Here is a 23,952-nt window from a genome sequence, read left to right on the forward strand (position 1 = left end):
ATCGGGAAGTGAGAGAATAAGATTCCGTACGTAACATTTGGATGCTAATTCTTTGGCGCTTAGAATTGAATAATCGGGTTGGGACTCATTAACTTTTCTTATATATGATATAATCAATGCTCGTGCTAAATTACATCGGGAAGTGAGAGAATTAGATTCCGTATGTAAAATTTGGACGCTAATTCTTTTGCGCTTAGAATTGAAAAATCGAGTTGGGACCCATTAGCTTTTCCTATTTTTGATATAATCAATGCTCGTGCGAAATTTCAAGTTTCTATGACATCGGGAAGTGAGAGCATTAGATTCCGTATGTAAAATTTGGACGCTAATTCTTTTGCGCTTAGAATTGAATAATCGAGTTGGGACCCATTAGCTTTTCCTATTTATGACATAATCAATGCTCGTGCCAAATTTCAAGTTTCTATGACATCAGGAAGTGAGAGCATTAGATTCCGTATGTAAAATTTGGACGCTAATTCTTTTGCGCTTAGAATTGAATAATCGAGTTGGGACCCATTAGCTTTTCCTATTTTTGACATAATCAATGCTTGTGCGAAATTTCAAGTTTTTATGACATCGGGAAGTGAGAGAATTAGATTCTGTACGTAAAATTTGGACGCTAATTCTTTTGCGCTTAGAATTGAATAATCGAGTTGGGACCCATTAGCTTTTCCTATTTATGACATAATCAATGCTCGTGCCAAATTCCATGTTTCTACGACATCGGGAAGTGAGAGAATTAGTGGCAATAATGGAAATCGAACGATCTACGTGGGGGGGCGTAACTGTCGACGACGCTCGCACGCGTGCCATTGATCATAGGATAGATGTACTATGCCAGTAATCTTCCCAGGAGTGTACTCAACAACTTCCCAAAGTTTCATGGCGATCGGATGAATGGTGTAGTAGCGCATAAAGGACAAACAGACACACACACAGACAGACAGACACGCATACATTCAATTTTATATATATAGATAAGGAAGATGGAACAATGCCTCTGCAGCGGCCCTTATTGGATGGCAGCATTTCTGCAAATCAATGTCAGACCTTTTAAACAATCATGTTTTAGAGACTTGTTTAAAGGGTCTGACATTGATTTGAAGGATTGCTGCCATCCAATAGGTGGCGCTGCAGAGGCATTGTTCCATCCTCCTTATTTACAAATATTGGTCTGTATGGGAGTTCAGCCGCTGCATGTAAAAAAGAATATTCATATTCACTGACACTTCTTGAAACATTTTAGAAATTGAAACATTAAGTTGATTAGAAAGTTTCCGAACCTTTCACTAGACACAGTTTAATCTTTGAATGGTCACTGACTTTTCCTACAGCTTGTGCTTATATCACAGCCAGTGTGCTAGGTAGCAAAACACTTTACTTACTGAAAATGATATGTTTGTATTAAAAAAAAATCACTGAGTGTTTGCCACTCGGGGAAAGGAGGGGGGGGGGGGGGGCGGCTTTCTTTTTTCTAAAGGCTTATTTACATGCAAAGACAATCTTTTAAACAATTGAAAGATTGACACTTTTAGGGATCATTTTGCATAAACCACTAATGCCCATTAGCATTTTATCAGCTTCATTTGCATGCAAATGAGCCTCCAGGAGCTGCTTGCAGAACTCATCAGGTGGCCTGAGCTCTGCAATCAGCTCATTTGTTCTCCTATCAGCTGCCAGCATGAGTACAATATAATCAACTGCTCCAGTGGAGAACACAGCATGTGATCTGTGTTAAGGCCCATTTACACACAGTGATTTTCACTCAAACAATGTCTTTTGAGCGATAATCGTTGCATGTAAATGTTACCATCGTTTACTTTTCGGCCAAACGATGATTTTTTGTGCATAAAATCCATTGTTTGGCCAGAGAGCTGATAGCAGGGACTGCACACTGTTTTCTACACGGGAACGCTGATTACATTGTATTCAGCTTGCAGCCCCATGGCAGAACAAAGGAGCTGTATACAGAGAACAGACCACCTGCTGTTCTCTACATACAGGTCCTGGATGCTAATTTACATGCAAATGAAGGTAATAAGTGCCCATTAGCAGCTTATGCAAAACGATTGCTAAAACTGTCAATCTCCCTATCTTTTGAACAAATTTTGAGCAATCATCTTTGTATGTAAATGGGCCTTTATTTTCTCTCTGGCTGAACGATGGATTTTAAAACTCACATTAAAATCATTATTCAGCCGAAGTGTAAACAGTGGGAGCATTTACACGCAACGATTATCGCTCATATGCTATTGTCTTGATGAATTGTGAACGATGATCATTGCATGTAAATGGGCCTTAACTTGCTACCCACTGCCTGTTGTCAAGTGATACCAGACTTTATCAACAGAGATAACAAAACAGAATAGGAAATGATGTAAGGGGTGACTCTTCTTGCTTATTGAAGTCTATAGAGGGGAGGGGGAGGAGGAGAGAAACACACAAAGGTGCTATTAGAGCTAATGCTGAATCACTTACAGTGATGTATTCATATGTCTGATGTCCTATCGGATGAAGTTATGTCTCTGTGTGTTATAGAGAGTTAGGAAGCAGAATCTGCCATTTTCTGTGCACAGTGTATAGCAGACAGCATAATGACAGGGTCCTCCTAGCAGTACAGTGGGAACTGATGATTGTAAATACAGCCTGCAGAGGGCAAACATAGGGAAAAATACAGCATATAAGTGGTATGATGGTCAGAAATCGTGTTATTCCTCATGTACACGGCAGCTTTTTCTGGAAAGTCAGGTACGCTTTCAGCTAAGTGCATCCTCCCTGTGGTTGTGTGACTCAGGCTAAGCTGCGTGTTGAGCAGCCGTACTGTACTCTCCTTAGGATCCTTTTAGTTATTCCGCGTCCGACCTCTGACAAGCTGTTTCTGGGACACGTTATATTAAGTAAACCAGCAAGTGATGTATTTAGACAAGGTTCTTGCAAGCTCTTTGTGGCTTGTCAGTTTAATACATATTCAGATCCCCCAAAGCTCTTTGTGACTTCTCAGTTTAATACATATTCAGATCCCTCAATGCTGAGACAGTTGTGTCTTCCCTTCATTAGCAGCATTAATTGTGCATCTGATTTTAGCCCACGTGGTAATGAGGCAATTAGTAGACCCATTTGTAACAAAGGTAATTGTCAACCTGTTTTGACAATGAGTATCGCATTGGACCTTCCAGTCACTGCGGAGCCTTCACACAAAGTACTGGGCCGTCACAAGACAGCTGATCACAGACGGGGGAGCGGGCAACAGTCGGGGGTAACAACCGCAGTAAACAACTGTTCATGAATGATCAGCCCTGAAGAAGGGGAACGAGGGGTGGGGGTGGGGGGGCATTCTTATAATCCCTTCTAATAATGATTGAATCAGAGGGAAGCTGCTACCTACACGCAATTCCTTTACATTAGGATCCTATCAGATCTAATGTACTCTTCAGGTGTCATTTGTGCCCCTCTACCCTGAGGGGATCTGTAAGGAACATGCGACCTGCTGTATCCTTCTCTGTGGCCCCAACCATCTGGACACGGCAATGCATATATTTTACGTGTCGGAGATTAGTGGAGTGCCGCCCAACAGACAAGTAATAATACTGCTCTATGTAGCTCTCTCTGCGTCATTCATGTATCAGGGGAATGGGGTCCCATAAATAAGTATGGAACACAGGACTAGTGGAGGATAAAGGCCCATTTAGACAGGACGAATGTCGAGCAGACGATGTCCGATACTCGTTCCCGCATACACTCACTCCCTTACTCCTGCATCGGAGCTAGTATTGCTGGCTCTCTGACAGAGTGGCCAGCAGGGGGCAGGGCGGATGCACGAGATTTCTCTCTTTGCACTCCCTCGCCCCTCTCCATTGACTTAACGTAGCAGCCGTTCAATACTGAACAGCTGCTATTTACACTGAATAATCAGTGTTTATGCAGCATAAACAATGTACGATCAGTGTAAAGAGCAGCCGTTCAGTATTGAACGGCCACTATGTTATGTCAATGGAGGACAGGGGAGAGCGAGAGGAGTGAAATCTCCTGCAGCCACCCCGCTGTGAGCCATGGATACTAGCTCCCGTGCAGCAGCGCGAGAGCTAGTATGTACAGGGATGAGTGTCGGACATTGTTCCATCTAAATGGGCCTTAAAATGTATGTACATAGTACCTCCACCAGCAGAATAATGAGTGCAGCTCTGGAGTATAATACAAGATGTAACGCAGAATCAGTACAGGATAAGTAATGTATATACACAGTGACTCCACCAGCAGAATAGTGAGTGCAGCTCTGCAGTATAATACAGGTTGTAACTCAGGATCAGTACAGGATAAGTAATGTATGTACACAGTGACTCAACCAGCAGAATAGTGAGTGCAGCTCTGGAGTATAATACAGCATGTAACACAGGATCAGTACAGGATAAGTAATGTATGTACATGGTGACTACACCAGCAGAATAGTGAGTGCAGCTCTGGAGTATAATACAGGATGTAACTCAGGATCAGTACAGGATCAGTAATGTATGTATACAGTGACTCCACCAGCAGAATAGTGAGTGCAGCTCTGCAGTATAATACAGGATGTAACACAGGATCAGTACAGGATAAGTAATGTATGTACATGGTGACTCCACCAGCAGAATAGTGAGTGCAGCTCTGGAGTATGATACAGAATGTAACTCAGGATCAGTACAGGATCAGTAATGTATGTATACAGTGACTCCACCAGCAGAATAGTGAGTGCAGCTCTGGAGTATAATACAGGATGTAACTCAGGATCAGTGCATGATAAGTAATGTATGTATACAGTGACTCCACCAGCAGAATAGTGAGTGCAGCTCTGGAGTATAATACAGGATGTAACTCAGGATCAGTGCATGATGAGTAATGTATGTATACAGTGCCTCTAGCAGTATCATTATGTATATTATCTCTGTCTATCACTCCATCAAACATAAGACTATTCTAGTATGATATGAGCACCCCCGATGTAGTAGAGCTCGGCCTTCGGTGTACATTGTTCTGCAGCTTCCTAACTCCCTCACTGTGATAATTAGTATATTATCCGATGGCTCCGCTTGTCTCTTCTCCTCTCCCGGGCTGATTATTGCACTTTGCAGTAAGCTGTCACTCAGGATTACTTTGTAATAAAAACTTATCTAATGATCTGCTGTCAGAGCGGTCCCGGGCACCTGTGGACAACGCGCTCCTCTTTAATCAATTTAGGTTTCTCAAGCTACACTGCAAGCCAAATTCCCAAACAGCAGTTGACAGGTCTAACCGGCTCAGTGACACGATGACAGCCAGGATCTAGAAATATTACAGACTCGTTAACTTGTTGGGAATCTTTCACATTGACCTTCTGGTGACCCAGTCTGCTGGGAAAAATGTGTGAAAAGAGGAACTAAACTGGAAATGCCATCTAATAACTGCAGAATAAAATGCGCAATAAGCATGGAGAAGTACTGATTGCTGCGGAGGCCTGCTGGTGTATGGGCATTACATGGACTCCTGTCAGTATCACCGGTCCCCTGATCACTGGCAGACACTGAGCAGCCACCCCCCTCCCCAATCAGTCGATTGCAGGGGGACCTTTTTAAAGGAATGTTCCCATCTCAGGAACTTCATTCCAATGTGCTGCAAGTCAAAGTACTCACCAATCCATGAATGCTTTAAGTATGCCCCGTTATCTTTAAAAGCCTCAGTTTTCAGTAAAGTTCTTTTGTTTCTAGGGGGAACGACCAACTCTGCAATGGAGTAAAGATGGCCGGCACTGAGTTAGCAGAGCGTGATGATCTGCTCTATGGCCGGGATCTCTGGAGCGCCGCCTCGGCCCCCAGCTACCGCTGCTCTCATGTCTTTGCAGAAGAGAAGGGCTTCTGAGCAGCGCATACAATGAGGACTGTAGCTGGTGGCCTGGCAGGAGCTACTGCGCAAGCGCTGCAGAGATCTCGATCACCCAGCAGATCAGCGCGCAAGCGCCGCACATCTCTGCTCCACTGCAGAAGTGGTCGGTTCCTCTAAAAACAAGCAGTAAACCACTTCAGTGAAGACAGAGGCTTTTAAATATAACGGGGCATTTTGGACACATATATATAATTGGTGAGTACTTTATTTTTGGATTTGCACATTTAAATGGGGTTCTGGAGATGGGAATATCCCTTTAATTAAAAGGCATTGTTCTCCACCCACTTGCAGGTTAACTATATATAAACATGGCTGAGCACCATTCCTTCTCTAAAGCCCCATTTACACGCAAAGATGATCGCTCAAAAAATTGGGAGAATGACCGTTTTAGTAATCCTTTTGCATAAGCTGCTAATGGGCTTTAATGCCCATAAGCAGCTTATTAGCTTCATTTGCATGTAAACGAGTCTCCTTGAGTTGTATGCGGAGAACAGCAGGTGGTCTGTTATCTGCATACAGCCACTTTGTTCTGCCATGGGGCTGCAGCTGAATACAATGTTATGAGCGCTCCCGTGGAGAATCACAGCCTGCGGTCCCGGCTATCACCTCTCCAGCCGAATGATGGATTTTAAACTCAACAAAAAATCATCGTTCGGCCGAAAAACAAACTATGGTAGCATTTATATACAACAATTATCTTTCAAAAAACCATAATTTGGGTGAACTTTCAGTGATAATCGTTGCGTGTAAATGGGCCTTAACTGATGCTGGGGATGGGGAGCACCTGTATAGAATGAGGGTGAGAATGCATTCATGTCTGTGGATAATTTGGAAACACTCCACACAATTACTGTCCACCATGGCTGTGACTATAAAGAGTAAGCCTTAGGGCCTCGTTCACACAAGTGCTGTTTTGGCGCATTAGAGGTGTGTGAAAAGAGCGTTTCTATTAGAACCAAAGGTTTCCTATAGAGGCGTTCACATGAAGGCATTTTAGATGCGCTAAATTGTCGCGCCAATCAAAGTTAGGACATGTGACTCCAAAGCTCGCATCTAAGGTCCGTAGTGCGAGAAAAGACAGGACCTGAGATATCTTTGGTGCATGCTTTCTGTAGACTCCTATGGGAGCCTATGCCCCACGCACCTCGGATTGTGTGAACGCGCTAATTAAAATAGCTGGAATCTTTAGTGCATTATAGTAGCACTCTTCTCACGCGCCTCTAATGCACTAAAACAGCACTCATGTGAACGAGGCCTAACTTTTGGGTTTGCTTTGCCCATGAACGTCACGTATTTGTGGAATGAGCAATGCTTCTTTCTCCTGCGCCATTACGCAGTGTTTCTCGCATCCCCCACGGTATTGCACAAGCATTTGCACACATCCTCTTTGACTTCTATGGAGACTTTCGGTGCACAAATTTGCAGGAAAATCAAGTTTTCTGTTGGGGTTTTTGCGTGACCAAAATGCGCAGAAACATAGGTGCGTGCTAATGAACCCATTGCGATCCATAAGACCTGTTGGCTGCGTATCGCGCACACAAATACCCCCATGTGAAGCCGGCCTCCAGGACATTTTTCTGATGATGGTTTAGATTGACTTAACTTTGATCTGTGTTTGGTTTCAGGGTATCTTGTTCTCTACCCCGGACAGCCTCAAAGCTCCTCAGGACTTAGTGAAGCTTTACCTCCATGAGTCTAACCGCGTTTACCGGGACAAAATGGTGGAAGAGAAGGACATGGATCTGTTTGATAAGCTACAGACCGACATGGTGAAGAAGTTCTATGATGTAAGTGGAATCGCCATCTTTGCAAGGTGGAATTTACTTCTATGACCGGCTGCAGTACTGAAGGGCTGTTATTTACACTGAGTGATCAGCGTTTATGCAACATAAACAATGTACGATCAGTGTAAAGAGCAGCTGTTCAGTATTGAACGGCCGCTATGTTATGTCAATGGAGAAGGACGGCCTAGCGCAAGAGGAGTGAAATCTCCTCCAGCCACCCCGCTGTGAGCCATGGATACTAGCTCCCGTGCAGCAGGATCCTTTAGTCCTATAGTGATCTGGTTCAATGCCCCAGGCTTGATAAGAATTCTGTCTACAATGAATCTAACTATAAATTCCAGAGCCCACAACCACCCAAACAAAATAAATAAAAGGAAGAGCGCTTAGCAGAGTCACCAGCCTTGATGGTAGGCTGGAGACCAAATTACTGGTGCTGCATAAAAGTTAAACTAGTTCACATGTAGTGCAGGTAATAAGTGGGGTTGATACATATGTTGCTGCTAGAGATGAGCGAGCATACTCGGTAAGGCGATATACTCGAGAGAGCATCGCCTTTTTCGAGTACCTGCTGGCTCGTCCCTGAAGATTCCGGGGGGCCATGGGGGTGAGCGGGGGGTTGCAGAGGGGGTCGGGAGGGAGATAGAGAGAGAGGGATCTCTCTCACTCTCCTCCCCACTCCCCCTCGCAGATAGAGAGAGAGGGATCTCTCTCACTCTCCTCCCCACTCCCCCTCGCTGCCCCGCGCCGCCTCCGACCCCCGCGAATCTTCAGGGATGAGCCAGCAGGTACTTGAAAAAGGCAATGCTCTCTCGAGTATATTGCCTTACCGAGTATGCTCGCTCATCTCTAGTTGCTACCCACCACATCGGCGGCTGCAGTTTTTGTATCCTCCAGGTTATGCCACTTCCCTTGAGGGAATCACAAATTGGTCCCTCTGGGATGTTGTGATCAGGGTATTTATTCTAATCGGGGGTCTATAGATGCAGCGCTCCTGTGGCCCGATCCCCTTTATTGTAGTCAACAAAAGGCGCACCCCTTTCCCCCTCACCGCGTCAGTGTGCCTGCGCATCACCAAATAAATCTGTCTTGTCGCGCTCCATAGAGAGCTTTATACGATTTTGGGATAAAATGTAGCCGATGTCCTTCCCCAAGATGCAGGATTCATCAAAACTGCTTCAGCGGTTTAGCCGTGAAAAGGTAACAGACAGACAGACAGTTCCCTTCACATTTATAATACTAGTATGGATAAGAGCTACTGACTTGTTACCTTCACCCACAGGACATCGATGAAACGCTGGAACAAACCAAGGCCATGAACATGTTTTGCCACTTCGCCAATGGTGTTGGAGAGCCCAAATACATGCCGGTCCAGTCTTGGCAGTCGCTGAACAAAATCCTCGTGGATGCTCTAGACAGCCACAATGAGGTCAATGCAGCAATGAACTTGGTGCTGTTCGAGGATGCCATGGGGCACATGTAAGGATAAAGCACGCCGTACCAGGAATGTTATCAATGATTTAAAGGGAAACTACAATTAAAGGGGTTGTCTCGCGGCAAACATCAACATTTTACATTACCCCATTCCCCCTGTCACCCCCCTGGCATAAAATAGCAATTTAAAGCGGTTTTTAAACCGCTTGCTACTCACCGATCCGACGAAATATGGAGTTATAAAAATCTTCTCCCTAAGATGGCTGCCGGTCCTTTCCCAGGGATGCACTGCGGTTTTCTCCCATGGTGCACAGCGGGTCTTCTCCCATGGTGCACCATGGGCTCTGTGCGTTCCATTGCCGATTCCAGCCTCCTGATTGGCTGGAATCGGCACACGTGATGGGGCGGAGCTACGATGACGACGCGGTGACCAGCTCTCCGGCATGAGCGGCCCCATTCACCAGCCAGAAGCACGGACTGCGCAAGCGCGTCTAAAAACGCCAGAAGACATCAGAATTAGACGGATCCATGGCGACGGGGGCGCTAGCAACGGAGTGGGTAAGTGTATAACTTCTGTATGGCTCATATTTAATGCACGATGTACATTACAAAGTGCATTAATATGGCCATACAGAAGTGCTGAACCCCACTTGCAGCCGCGAGACAACCCCTTTAAGGAGTGTTTTGAGTTTTGGTTGGTACGCCATCCGTGTGTCAGTGTAATAGAGATGCTCTGCACAATCACCTGCCGCCCCTCCTTCCAGATGTCCCACCACTGAACTAAAGAGCAAGTGCAAAGTCATCAGATTGGGATGTGAGATAAGAAGCGCTGCTCAGTAATTTGGCTGGAGATGGTTGTACCGTGCCAGCGCCCGAGACACCTTAATATTCCTTCAGCGGCTCTTCACATAATTGTGAATCTTCCTTAGAAGAAGAGAATCCCGAGAGAAGCATCAGGGTTGAGTCGCCCACAATATATATTGTTATATTAGTACACAACTACTTCCAGTATTCTGTTTAGTGTTCCACAAACATACAGCGGGCATCTTTGTAGGGTTTCACATAGTCCCCTTAAGGGGCAATCGCATCACCTTCATATGATTCCACTCTACAATCAGAATCCCCAGTACGTAGAAGTCTTTAAATCATCCTGTTATGTAAGTTATTAAAAGTACTTCTCAGCCAATTCTGCTTTCTTTATGGGAAAGACAGCTGATGACCAACATGGTCGCCGTTACTGCAGCCATAGGGGTACTCCGCCACTTTTCATGCTTTAAATCCCTGCTTGCTCAGAGATGTGGGGAAGCCTGGCAGCAGCCGCTCCCAGAAGCAGAAGAGCAGTTGTCATCCAGTTTTCTTCCTATCAAGACATGACTTTAATATATTGTACTTGGCAAAGCTGGATGGCAATCATCACTGATCCCGCAGGACCTAATTCCTAAACAGCAGATCTGTCTAGTGATCCAGTAATACATTCATTTTCCCGGCAATGATGGTATAGCAGGCAGATTTGTGATGCAGGAGTCTGGGAAAGTTGGATGTCGGGTCTTTTTGGAGCTCCAGAAACGGTTGTCACCCAGTTTTATCAAAAGGTGATTGTTCCCAGCAAGAGAAGCCAAGTCATCTTGTAGATATGATAGCTTTTAATGGCCAACAAAAATACCTGATGTTATAGCGAGCTTTCCAACATACTCAGGGTTCTTCATTATGCCTGAGGTTGAACCCTGAGAGGTCCGAAAGCTCGCTATAACATCATGTATTTTTGTTACCCAATAAAAGCTATCATATCTACAAGATTACTTGGTTTCTCTTGCTGGGAACAATCACATTTTGCTCTACTGGCTAACACCGTACCAAACCTGTTTTCATCATACCAGTTTTATCAGGTACTGATAAGACTTAGGGCTTATACACACAAGTGATATTCTCACACGAGTTTTGTACGATGTACACATAATTTGCCCGAATATGCAATCCATTCATTTGAATGGTTTTATTCGCATGAACGATCTTTTTCGATGCTGCGAGGATAAAAATCGCAGCCTGCTCTATCTTATGGCGTTCCCACGGAACGCCTCGCCCATTGTTTTTAATGGGACCTTAAAAGCATTGCACGGCACTCGCATGCAAGAGTGATGTGATGTTTTCCATTGATATCAACGGGAAACACTTGCAATTCTTTGATGCGCATCAAACACGCGCTGGAGGGTTGCGATTTCACAGAAGTAACGCAAGACGTTTTTGAATTACAAAAACGCCTCATATCAGCATGAAAAATGCACATTGCCAAGCGCAACATCAGGCTGAGTGTCCCGGACTGATCATGTGCTCACTCGTGTGAATGTAAACGCAAGAAGGTTTGGTCCCGTGTTAGCCAGTAGAGCAAAGTGTGATTGTTCTCAGCAGGAGAAACCGTCATCTTGTAGATATGATAGCTTTTAATGGCTAACAAAAATACATGATGGTAATGTGAGCTTTATCAAGGCATAATCTGCTTCTTTCGTGTAGTCTGATGTGTTCATGAGGACTATAGCACCACCTTTATCTGCAGGCTTAATGGTGATCTGCTTGCTACTCTTAAGTGCACAGATGGCCCTTCTTTCCTGCATATTGATATTTAATGTTTCCCTTTTCTGCTTGTCCAGTATAGTAGATTGCACCACAAGTCTATATATTTGTTCAAAGTGGGGTTGCGGCCAGGACAAAAACTTAAAGTGCGGATGAGATCTCATCACCACACGATAAAACAGAGAAAGACAGAATTCCCTGTGGCCGAGCATTTCTCTAGTCATGGACACGACATGGAAGATATGAGAGTTATGATATTGAAGGGTGGTTTCAAGTCACAAAGCCATAGAAGAATTTGGGAATATAAATTTATAACAACTTTTCACACTTTTAATAGAGGGTTAAATTATTCAGTAGGATTCATGCGTGACTGGGAGGTATGAGACATCTATAGCACAGATAACACTGCTGGCCTGGTGAACCCCTTACTCACACACACACTAAATCAGGGAGCATAAAACCTTCACTCCCTTACCATGGACTATTTTTTTTAAGTGCAAATTAATCACATCCATGTCTGTGCCTTGTCATAAGTATGTGTGTGTGTGTGTGTGTGTGTGTGTATATATGCATGCCTCTTCTTATCCATTTCATTATGCCTTGATGAAGGACCCTGTAAGGTCCAAAAGCTCACATTAACATCATGTATTTTTGTTTGCATTAAAAGGTATCATATCTACAAGATGATTTGGTTTCTCGTACTGAGAACAATCACATAATGTAACCTCATTAACCCTTTCCAATCCACTGTCTGACTTCTGAAGACATTATGATTTAAGGCTGTACAGCTTTGATGTGGAAGACGTCCGTCAGGGTTCTCTTATTGTACATTGCCAGACTCTCTGCTGTCGGAGCCTATCCAACGTGTCACCTAATGCAGTACTGGCTTTAGCCAGCAGATAGCGCCGTTGTATAATGACAGAAAAAGAGTAAGCCCCCTAGGAAAACCAGGATAGAAATTGGATTGGAAAGGGGTAATAGCTGGATAGAACTGTTTCAGCGTGACACAATGAGATGTCTAGTTTTTGGGGATTTTAGGTCTTGGCCCATTCCTGAGGTGTAGCCCAGTAGGGGGTCCTAAATATAGTATACTTATGTCCCGGCCTGCGTCTAATACAAAGAGAGCTGCTCATGGCTCCTTTGCTTGGGAACTATAAATCCCAGCACTCCCTACCATCTAGCAGCCACTAGTTGCTTCCTGCAGCTGTAAATGTCATGGTAATTAATGGCTGCTCGTCACACGGCCAGTGAGTTGTGAATGTGTTCTCCCTTGATGCTGACTTGCGTTTAGTGAAGAGTTTTATTATTTTCTTTGTTCTTTTTCAATATAGTTGCAGAATTAACCGCATTCTGGAGTCCCCGAGGGGAAACGCTCTGCTGGTTGGCGTTGGAGGGAGTGGAAAGCAGAGTCTGACAAGACTGGCAGCTTATATCAGCTCCTTGGAGGTCTTTCAAATCACACTCAGGAAAGGCTACGGCATCCCAGATCTGAAGGTAAAGTGTTCAGGGAGTGAGGGGTGGTGCCCTTCCTAATCTCCGGCTTGGTGAATGAGGACACGTAGATAGAAGGTTGAACAAACTGTAGCTGGACAAGAAGTAATATAATTCTGGGCTCGAGATCGGCTCCCCATTCAGTTATGTCCTCCTTAAAAGCTGCAGTCATTTCCCTGCTCTCATACTGCTGGGGTTTGTGTTGGTTTTTTATATTATTATTAGTAGACCGGGGTGCACGACATTCATCCAGGGGCCAGATACAGTCAGCAATGCCAATCTGTGCACTCCCAATCATCTTGATACAGAAATACCTATGCGTGGCTGCTCACATGTAGTTTCCATGCTGGGGTGAAGAGGAGTGTCACATAGCAGGGAGCAGGAACGGACAAGTACTAAGGGTGCCCTGTGTTGTCATGTCTGGGTCCCTATATATTAGGACAAGTACTAAGGGTGCACTGTGTAACCATGTCTGGGTCCCCTATATATTAGGACAAGTACTAAGGGTGCACTGCGTAGTCATGTCTGGGTCACCCTATATATTAGGACAAGTACTAAGGCTGCACTGTGTAGTCATGCCTGGGTCCCCTATGTATTAGGACAAGTACTAAGGGTGCACTGCGTAGTCATGTCTGGGTCACCTATATATTAGGACTAGTAATTAGGAAATTATAGTACCAGTGTCTCTGGTGGCACAATGTGCCACTTACTAATATCATAATAATGGGGATTAGAGCTGTAGACCTGCTGGTTTAGGACTTTGATGATGTCACCGTCATTGCTTACATGCGTGTGTCACACACACACAGCTCTGCGACATGTGCGTCACACACAGCACGCACAGCTCTGCTACTTGCACGTCACACACACCACCCACAGCTCTGCGACATGCACATCACACACACCACCCACAGCTGTGCAACATGCACATCACACACACCACTCACAACTCTGCTACATGTGCGTCACACACACAGAGCTCTGCTACATGTGCGTCACACACACAGAGCTCTGCTACATGCGCGTCACACACACAGAGCTCTGCTACATGCGCGTCACACACACAGAGCTCTGCTACATGCGCGTCACACACACAGAGCTCTGCTACATGCACGGATCTCACACACAGCTGTGCTACATGCACGTTGTCACACACAGCTCTGCTACATACATTCTTTATCGGCCTCTACTGGTATAGGCATGAAAAATAAATAAATAAATCTTGTTATTTGTATAGCGCCAACTTATTCCGCAGCGCTTTCAGGTAATTTATTTATTACTGAAGGCTCATAGAGCTGCTATGTATTTAACCATATTAAATGGGTTTTCCAGGGAGAATACTATTAATGACCTATCCTCAGGATAGGTCATCAATAGTTGATGAGCTGGGGTCCGTTGCTCGGGACCTTGACCAATCAGCTGAGCAGGCACATGCTGTCAGCACTGCAAATGCATAGGTCAAAGCAGAAGCCTCTGCGCCGACCTCTGTGTAGTGGACGGCGCTTGTAACTGCAGACACGCCTCGCGTTGATTTCAGTGAGAGACATGCCTGCAGTTACAAGCGCTGGCCACTACACAGAGGTCAGCGCGGAGACTTCCGCTGCTTCTGCTCCAACTTCTGTGTTGTTGCGGCACTGACAGCATGCGTCTGCTCAGCTGATCGGTCGGGGCCCCGAGCAATGGACCCCAGCCGATCAATTATTGATTACCTATCTTGAGGACAGGTCATCAATAGTATTCTCCCTGGAAAACCCCTTTAAGCAGCTGCTTTGTGGCCTGTGGTAGGTTTATATATGAACATTACAAATACAAAATACTGCAAAACTGAAGTATTGCAGTATATTGTAGAGGCAAACAAACGATCATACGTTCAAGTTCCCTAAGGGATAATTGGTATCGCTGCTTCCGAAAAAGCCTAAACTATCTGAGATTGCCTCATTTATCTCACACAGGGAATTCTGTCAAAACAAAAAAGAACATATTGCCAGAATTGTGCTTTTTCAGTCATTCCACCTACCAGAAAAAATTGAATAAAGAGTGATCAAGAAGTTGTGTGTACCCAAAAATGTAGTATTGAATAATACAGCTCGCCCCACAAAAACAAGCCCCTACACCTCCCTATGGATGGGAAAAAAAGTTTTTATTTTTTTTTTCTGTAAAAGGGTTTTCATTGTTTTTTTGAGTAATAAAACAAAAAAAAACCTATAAACACAGTATTGTCATAATGGTAATGACCCATAGAACGAAGACGTTAACACCTCACTTTTGCCACACCATAAATGATGCAAGGGCAAACCCCCACACCTCTGAAGAATGTTACAACTGTGCTTTGTGTACATTTCACCCCACTTGTAAACTTTTGAAGTCTTCGAACACATTACATGGTGCTGCAGTTGGTACCATTAAAAAATACAACCTGTCCTGCGAACAACAAGCCCTTATACGGCTATGTCAATAGGAAAAATAAAAATGTTATGGCTCTTGAAAGGAAAGCATGAAAAGAAACTAAAACATAAACCTGAAGAATGGCCTAATGTAACGGCAGCTCCTCGTGTCTCCTGGCACAGTCATTACAGCAGGAATATGCGAGAGCAGTAAGCATAGGTTCACTATTACAAGGAAGCTATCAGGAACGCTATCTTTTCTCCTTACGGAGAGCATCTAGAAGGTGAGTGAGTGAGGAGACTTATAAGGCCATGCATGCTCCTCTGGGTAATATGCAAATAAAGGAGATGGAACTATACCTCTGCAGCACCGAATATTGGAAGGGAGCAAAGCTGGAAGTCAGTGTTAGACTCTATACAAGGCTTGAAACAATGACGGGGAATTGAAAGCCAAGCCAGAATCCATACACAGACAGCTGTTTCGGGATATTTGCCCCTCATTAGTGTGCAGTAGGTTTCTGGCTTGGCTAGTGAGAGGCCTGTGATGTGAGTCAGGAACGCTATCTTTTATCACATCATTCACGGAAACCCTGTGCTTTGTCTTACTGTATTCAGACTTGTCAAATGGATTCAGAGGACAGTATTTGCTCAAAGGAGGCCAAAACAGTGCCCTTTTGGCCTCTGTAGGGCTGGTATGTGTGAATATACTTTTTTTTGTGGCACAGAATCCTGCAATAGACCATGTTTCATCCACATGTAATTGTGTGGACTGTGCAGTATCTGTTTCCTTTGCAGTGGGAGCATGTGGGCGATTTACCTCTCTGATGACTATACAGTGTGATATGTCACAGGTGTAAATCAGGAGATCCTTCCAACGTAGGCACTAAATGTGATGTGAATAGGGCCTTAAGAGTACAAGGGGAGGTAAATAGCCCTCAATGAGCACCATGTGATTATATACTGTAGCATGTTGATTGGTGCTTGTTTAAGGACCTTTTATTCTAGGCAGTTGTCGGGGATGTATGGTCACACCAACAATTGTTCGTGTCGTAGGACTGTTCTTGTGACCATTGGTTCCCATTATTGTCGGCAGCACTTCCCCCTTTTACACAGGAAGATGTGCTGCTGACAAACGACCATTTTTCCGCTCATGTAATAGAGTGATTACCCATCGGTCATGTGACCTATTGAGTTTAAAAAACAAATGTTCCTTTTTGATGAAAGTGTCTCTTTAAATAAATTACTATCTTGCTGGTAGCGACGCATGTAGAGTTATCACCAGCGTCGCCTTCACCCACACGGATTACCTGGTCATAAATGAGAATGTTCTCCTTTGTACCCCCAGGCTGACTTGGCAAACCAATACATTAAAGCAGGAGTGAAGAATGTGGGAACAGTTTTCCTTATGACTGATGCTCAGGTGGCCGATGAGAAGTTCCTTGTGCTAGTCAATGACTTGCTGGCATCTGGTAAGCAAATCCCGCTTTCCACTTGAGTCTAAGTTGTGCTGGAAGCCTCCAGTAGCCGTCTGTCCCCATCACATATTGGAAAAAGAGACATGCTTATGTGGAGCTGGGCTGATAGCTGTCCAGGGACCATACAAGTCTCTCTCTCAAAGACTTCTATGGTGAGACTAGAGGAGAGGCAGCCCTTCATGCTTCCCCTCTGCATGTAAGTGAATAGCAGATAAAAGTTAGCCGCTGTAATCTTTGGGCTCTTTCTTCACACTAGCTCCCGCTCACTATAAGGTCCAGCCACCTCTTTCTTGTGTGGGGTTCTAGTTAGCATATCCCCCACCCTTGCAATGTAAACTATGGAGTATATTCTTTTCTTGCAAGGTGAGATCCCCGACTTATTTGCAGACGATGAGGTGGAAAATATTATTGGAAGTGTCAGGAATGAAGTGAAGAGTCAAGGCTTGCTGGATACAAGAGAAAACTGCTGGAAATTCTTCATTGATAGAGTTCGGAGACAGCTGAAAGTAAGTCTGCCCCTGAGAGTGATCTCGGAGAGGTCACAGGGTGAGAGATGCCTAGTTGAAGGGTCCCAGCAGTACATAGTATTACAGAAGCAGAGTGCGCCGATCTTGAGCAAGACAGAGTGGTCAGAGGCTGAAAGACGTGCTGGCCCCATACAGGCATATTATTGCTTACACCAATGCCTCCAGTGGTCACCCGTCCACTATAGAACACAACTGAAACAAATCACTCTCATCCATAAAGCTCTCCACAGAGCTGTTATATATATCTCTTCCCACATCTGTCTACTTACCCTTACTCTCCATTCTTCTAATGATCTCAGACGAACATCCTCCATAATATGAACCTCCAGCCTACAAAACTCTCCTGAGCTGCACCAGTTCTCTGGAATGTGCTACCCTAGACGTTCAGATTAATCACCAATATCAACTGTTTTAAATGTGCCCAAAAAACACATCATCCATCACATTCCCTAATCTCTAAGGCCCCTTATACATGAGCAGAGCAAGTGACATCACCGCTACGTGGTTCGCAGTTGTTTGCGCTCGTGCAGCCTGTTCAGACTGGCAGATCATCGTTGTGAATGGTTCACTTCTCGTTCAGTTTCTCACATTCTATGTGAAACGCTCAGTGTGGAGTGTTTAAACGTAACGAGCCGCCGATGACTGTTATGCCATCTGAAACTGAACGACTTAGGAGAAGTGCACAATTCTTGTTAGTCATTCACTCGTTAGCTCATATATAGATGTAACAATAATCGCCCACTTTTGTTTGCAGCAACGATCATTGCGTGTAAACGGGTCATCATAACCCAATTCTGTTCACACTTCTGCATTCTCCTCCAGAACCTGACCCCTTCATCCAGCAGTATCCCCTCCCACCATTCACCCTAATGCCCTTCATATCTGTATATACAGGGATACTAGCTAATTCAGCTGTATGTATATTATCCTATGGCTGGACCATTGTACAGAACAAGTACTTATACCTCTTGTGTCACCCCTCTATTATCATAGATCGTAGGTGAACACAGGGCCCTCACTCCTATTGTGTATGTAATGATTGCTTTAGTCTTTTCATGTTCCCTCTGCTTTGTAAAGTACCGCAGAATATGTTGGTGCTATATAAGGCCTCATGTCCATGGGGAGAATCAGGCCCGCCGCGGATTCTCCATGCAGAATCCCGCAGCGGGTCCCTCCTTTCCTGCGGACATGAGGCCTAAAAAGAAGGATTACTTACCTGTCCGGACGCTGCGGATCTTCCCTCCGTCGCGGCCGGATCTTCTTTTTTCTACCCGGCAGATGTGCTCGGCACACCGGCAGCGTGCCACGCCCATGCGCCGTGCACTCAATTTTTTTTTCTTTTTAACTCCTGCTCTCCCGCGCCAGAGAGCAGAAGTACCACTGCGGGTGTGCCACGGATCCGGACTGCTTCCATAGCCTTCAATAGAAGCCTGCGGGAGCCGTCCCCACGAGAGACCCGCACTAAAATGGAGCATGCCGCGGGTGGCTTCCCACACACGCAATCTGCGCCTCAGGGGAAAATGACATCCGCAGGTATTTAACTACCTGCAGGTGTCCAATGCATCCCTATGGGGCGCGGATCACACTGCTGATTTTAAATGTTATTTTAGCCATGGACATGAGACCTAAAAATGATTGTTATTATTAAATAAGGTCTTTACATAAGTACAGTGTAGCAATGGCCCTCATTTTCAGGTCCCTTTAAACTTCCCTGATGGTCGCCCGTTTGACTGCTCCAACATGTAATCAATAGGCCTTTGAATAATATCACCAGTCACATAAGCATTTTTTCCTTTATTGCTCGCTCTATAGAGGATGTGAGCAGATGTAGCCGTCCGGTCCTCACACTCAGAAGCATCATTACTGGGATGTCTGGGGCTTTGCTTTTCTTTTGTGCGCTTTCTAGACGTTCTCAGAAGATGCATCTCAAACATGATTACATAACCACAATCCCTTAGAAAAGTCTGAAACAATGATTAGCCCATTCAGACGCCACAAGAAGCTATTATTTCTGCAGAAGGGATTCTGGCATTTCCGATTGCAAATATGTTTGTGTTTAAAGACTCCTTAAATACTACAAATACAGCAAACAACAAGCGGCTTATCGCGGGGAATCCTGAGTCACAGATCCCTAAATGCTGAGCTCCCATAGGATGAACAGGAACCTTTCAAGCAGTTCTTCAAGGCCAGCTCTCACACATAGCAGTATTTATTTAAACAATGCATTTATTCTTCTATTTCCCAGCAGTTCCCACAGTCCTATCCCATTTCTATTATAGCTTTACAATCCAAAGCTCCTACTGCATGAATGGAATATCAGTAAAGACTGACACAGGTGGAGTACTAGAGGAGTATAATTCAATAGCAAAGCAGACTATGACAACTCTTGTGGGCATTGAAATCTCTGCCTCTTAGACTTTTACTCAGGTAGAGGCCACATTAACTCAGGGATTATTAAATAGATCTTGACTGTGCTTAGAGAGTAGTTCATTGTTTGCATTAGACCAGTGTTTACTAGTGTTTTCTGGGTGCTAATCAATACAATGTGACTTATCTACTCAACCATTGCCACCAATCTGTAAACCTAAATCTAATATATTATTGTCCCTATGTACAAGTATAATAAGGCTATAATACTGCCCCCCATGTACAAGACTATAACTGCCCTCTACAGATGTAGAAAAGTTTAATTTGACTGATAACTTTTTGCAACAAGCTATTTTAAGCCATTAAATACCTGTTGTAATCTTAACACAATAACAGTTATTGTTAAGCTAAAGAATATAACTATGTACAAGAATATAATTACTATAATACTGCCCTTTATGTACAAGAATATAACTACTATAACACTGCCCCCTATGTACAAGAATATAACTACTATAATACTGTCCCCTATGTACAAGAATATAACTACTATAATACTGCGCCCTATGTACAAGAATATAATCACTATAATACTGCCTCCTGTGTACAAGAATATAACTACTATAATACTGCCCCTATGTACAAGAATATAACTACTATAACACTGCCCCCTATGTACAAGAATATAACTACTATAATACTGTCCCCTATGTACAAGAATATAACTACTATAATACTGCCCCTTATGTACAAGAATATAACTACTATAACACTGCCCCCTATGTACAAGAATATGACTACTATAATACTTCTCCCTATGTACAAGAATATAACTACTGTAACACTGCCCCCTATGTTCAAGAATATGACTACTATAATACTGTCCCCTATGTACAAGAATATAACTACTATAACACTGCCCCCTATGTACAAGAATATGACTACTATAATACTGTCCCCTATGTACAAGAATATAACTACTGTAACACTGCCCCCTATGTTCAAGAATATAACTACTATAATACTGTCCCCTATGTACAAGAAAATAACTACTATAATACTGCTCCCCTTTGTACAAGAATATAACTAATATAATACTGCCTCGTATGTACAAGAATATAACTCCTATAATACTGCCTCCTATGTAAAAGAATATAACTACTATAATACCGCATCCTATGTACAAGAATATAACTACTATAATACTATCCCCTATGTACAAGAATATAACTACTATAATACTGTCCCCTATGTACAAGAATATAACTACTATAATACTGTCCCCTATGTACAAGAATATAACTACTATAATATTGCCTCTTACGTACAAGAATATAACTACTATAATACTGCCCCCTATGTACAAGAATATAAGTGCTATAATACTGCCCCCTATGTACAAGAATATAACTACTATAATACTGCCCCTTATGTACAAGAATATAACTACTATAATACTGCCACCTGTGTACAAGAATATAACTACTATAATACTGCCCCCTATGTACAAGAATATAACTACTATAATAGTGCTCCTATGTGCAAGAATATAACTACTATAATACTGCCCCCTATGTACAAGTATATAACTACTATAATACTGCATCCTATGTACAAGAATATAACTCCTATAATACTGCATCCTATGTACAAGAATATAACTGCTATAATACTACCTCCCATGTACAAGAATATAACTACTATAATACTGCCCCCTACGTACAAGAATATAACTACTATAATACTGCCCCCTATGTACAAGGATATAACTACTATAATACTGCCCCCTATGTACATGAATATAACTACTATAATACTGCCTCTATGTACAAGAATATAACTACTATAGTATTGCCCCCTATGTACAAGAATATAACTACTATAATACTGCCCCTATGTACAAGAATATAACTACTATTTTACTGCCCTCTATGTACAAGAATATAACTACTATAATACTGCCCCCCTATGTACAAGAATATAACTACTACAATACTGCCTCCTATGTACAAGAATATAACTACTATAATACTGCGCCTATGTACAAGAATATAACTACTACAATACTGCCTCCTATGTACAAGAATATAACTACTATAATACTGCCTCCTATGTACAAGAATATAACTACTACAATACTGCCTCCTATGTACAAGAATATAACTGCTATAATACTGCGCCTATGTACAAGAATATAACTACTATAATACTGCCCCCTATGTACAAGAATATAACTACTATAATACTACCTCCTATGTACAAGAATATAACTACTATAATACTGCCTCCTATGTACAAGAATAGAACTACTACAATACTGCCTCCTATGTACAAGAATATAACTACTATAATACTGCCCCCTATGTACAAGAATATAACTACTATAATACTGCCCCATATGTACAAGAATATAACTACTATAATACTGCACTCTATGTACAAGAATATAACTACTATAATACTGCCCCCTATGTACAAGAATATAACTACTATAATACTACCTCCTATGTACAAGAATATAACTACTATAATACTGCCTCCTATGTACAAGAATAGAACTACTACAATACTGCCTCCTATGTACAAGAATATAACTACTATAATACTGCCCCCTATGTACAAGAATATAACTACTATAATACTGCCCCATATGTACAAGAATATAACTACTATAATACTGCACTCTATGTACAAGAATATAACTACTATAATACTGCCCCCTATGTACAAGAATATAACTACTATAATACTATCCCCTATGTACAAGAATATAACTACTATAATACTGCCTCCTATGTACAAGAATATAACTACTATAATACTGCTCCCAAAGTACAAGAATATAACTACTATAATACTTCCTCCTATATACAAGAATATAACTACTATAATACTGCCCCCTATGTACAAGAATATAACTACTATAATACTGCCTCCTATGTACAAGAATATAACTACTATAATACTGCCCCCTATGTACAAGAATATAACTACTATAATACTGCCCCCTATGTACAAGAATATAACTACTATAATACTGCCCCCTATGTACAAGAATATAACTACTATAATACTGTCCTCCTATGTACAAGAATATGACTAGTATAATACTGCCCCCCATGTACAAGAATATAACTACTATAATACTGCCCCCTATGTACAAGAATATAACTACTATAATACTGCCCCCTATGTACAAGAATATGAGTACTATATTCCTTTCCCCTACAATATAAACAAGAATATAACTCGTAGAACACTGCCCTTAATAGATAGGAATTAGGATCCTCAATATGTTTGGGTAGAGTACCACCTTGTAGAAGGAATGCCTACATAATTCTTGGGATCCTATCATTTGGAGTTTACTGATGTCACTTATCCCTCCTTAGGTTGCGCTATGTTTCTCCCCGGTTGGTAACAAGTTACGGGTTCGAAGCAGAAAATTCCCCGCAGTGGTAAACTGCACCGCCATTGATTGGTTCCATGAGTGGCCACAGGAGGCGCTAGAGTCTGTCAGCCTGCGATTTCTCCAAGAAACGGAGAACATTGAGGTGAGATCTCCGTTCCACCAGGAGCTTTTTGTAGTTTCTGCCGTAGTGGGAAATACTATAAAAGAGATTTTTCTTGGTTATTTTTTTCTTATGCTTCACCTCAGGCAAATGTGAAGGAATCCATAAGTAACTTCATGGCCTATGTGCACACCAGTGTGAATGAGATGTCCAAATCATATCTGAGCAACGAACGCCGCTATAATTATACAACCCCCAAGTCTTTCCTAGAACAGATCAAGTTGTATCAAAACTTGCTGTGTAAAAAGCGCAAGGAACTTGCTGCCAAGATGGAACGTCTGGAGAATGGCTTAGAAAAGTTGAACAGCACCTCGGCCCAGGTATGTTGTCCCACCATGATGTCAGACCCCGTGCTCAGTGTTACAGGTGTGGCCAGCTAGCTGCCGTCCTATCTGTTCTATCATAGAAGAATGCACTACATCCTGTTTTTCAGAGGTAATCCCCACCCCTTTTTACTTTGACCA

At 43.0% G+C, this 23,952-nt stretch overlaps 1 protein-coding gene across 1 annotated transcript in view; it reads left to right on the plus strand.

The window, feature by feature from the left end:
• The window catches only part of DNAH9 (dynein axonemal heavy chain 9), a 313,610-nt gene that overhangs the window by 178,802 nt on the left and 110,856 nt on the right, over positions 1-23,952 (plus strand). Inside the window, exons 41-47 of the mRNA XM_066587296.1 lie at positions 7,518-7,679; positions 8,956-9,152; positions 13,007-13,169; positions 16,896-17,019; positions 17,389-17,531; positions 23,309-23,470; positions 23,575-23,808. Of these exons, the coding sequence (XP_066443393.1) occupies positions 7,518-7,679; positions 8,956-9,152; positions 13,007-13,169; positions 16,896-17,019; positions 17,389-17,531; positions 23,309-23,470; positions 23,575-23,808 (1,185 nt within the window). The remainder of the gene's footprint in view (positions 1-7,517; positions 7,680-8,955; positions 9,153-13,006; positions 13,170-16,895; positions 17,020-17,388; positions 17,532-23,308; positions 23,471-23,574; positions 23,809-23,952) is intronic.

This window comes from Eleutherodactylus coqui, chromosome 13, assembly GCF_035609145.1.
Source record: "Eleutherodactylus coqui strain aEleCoq1 chromosome 13, aEleCoq1.hap1, whole genome shotgun sequence".
NCBI classification, from domain to species: Eukaryota; Metazoa; Chordata; class Amphibia; order Anura; family Eleutherodactylidae; genus Eleutherodactylus; species Eleutherodactylus coqui.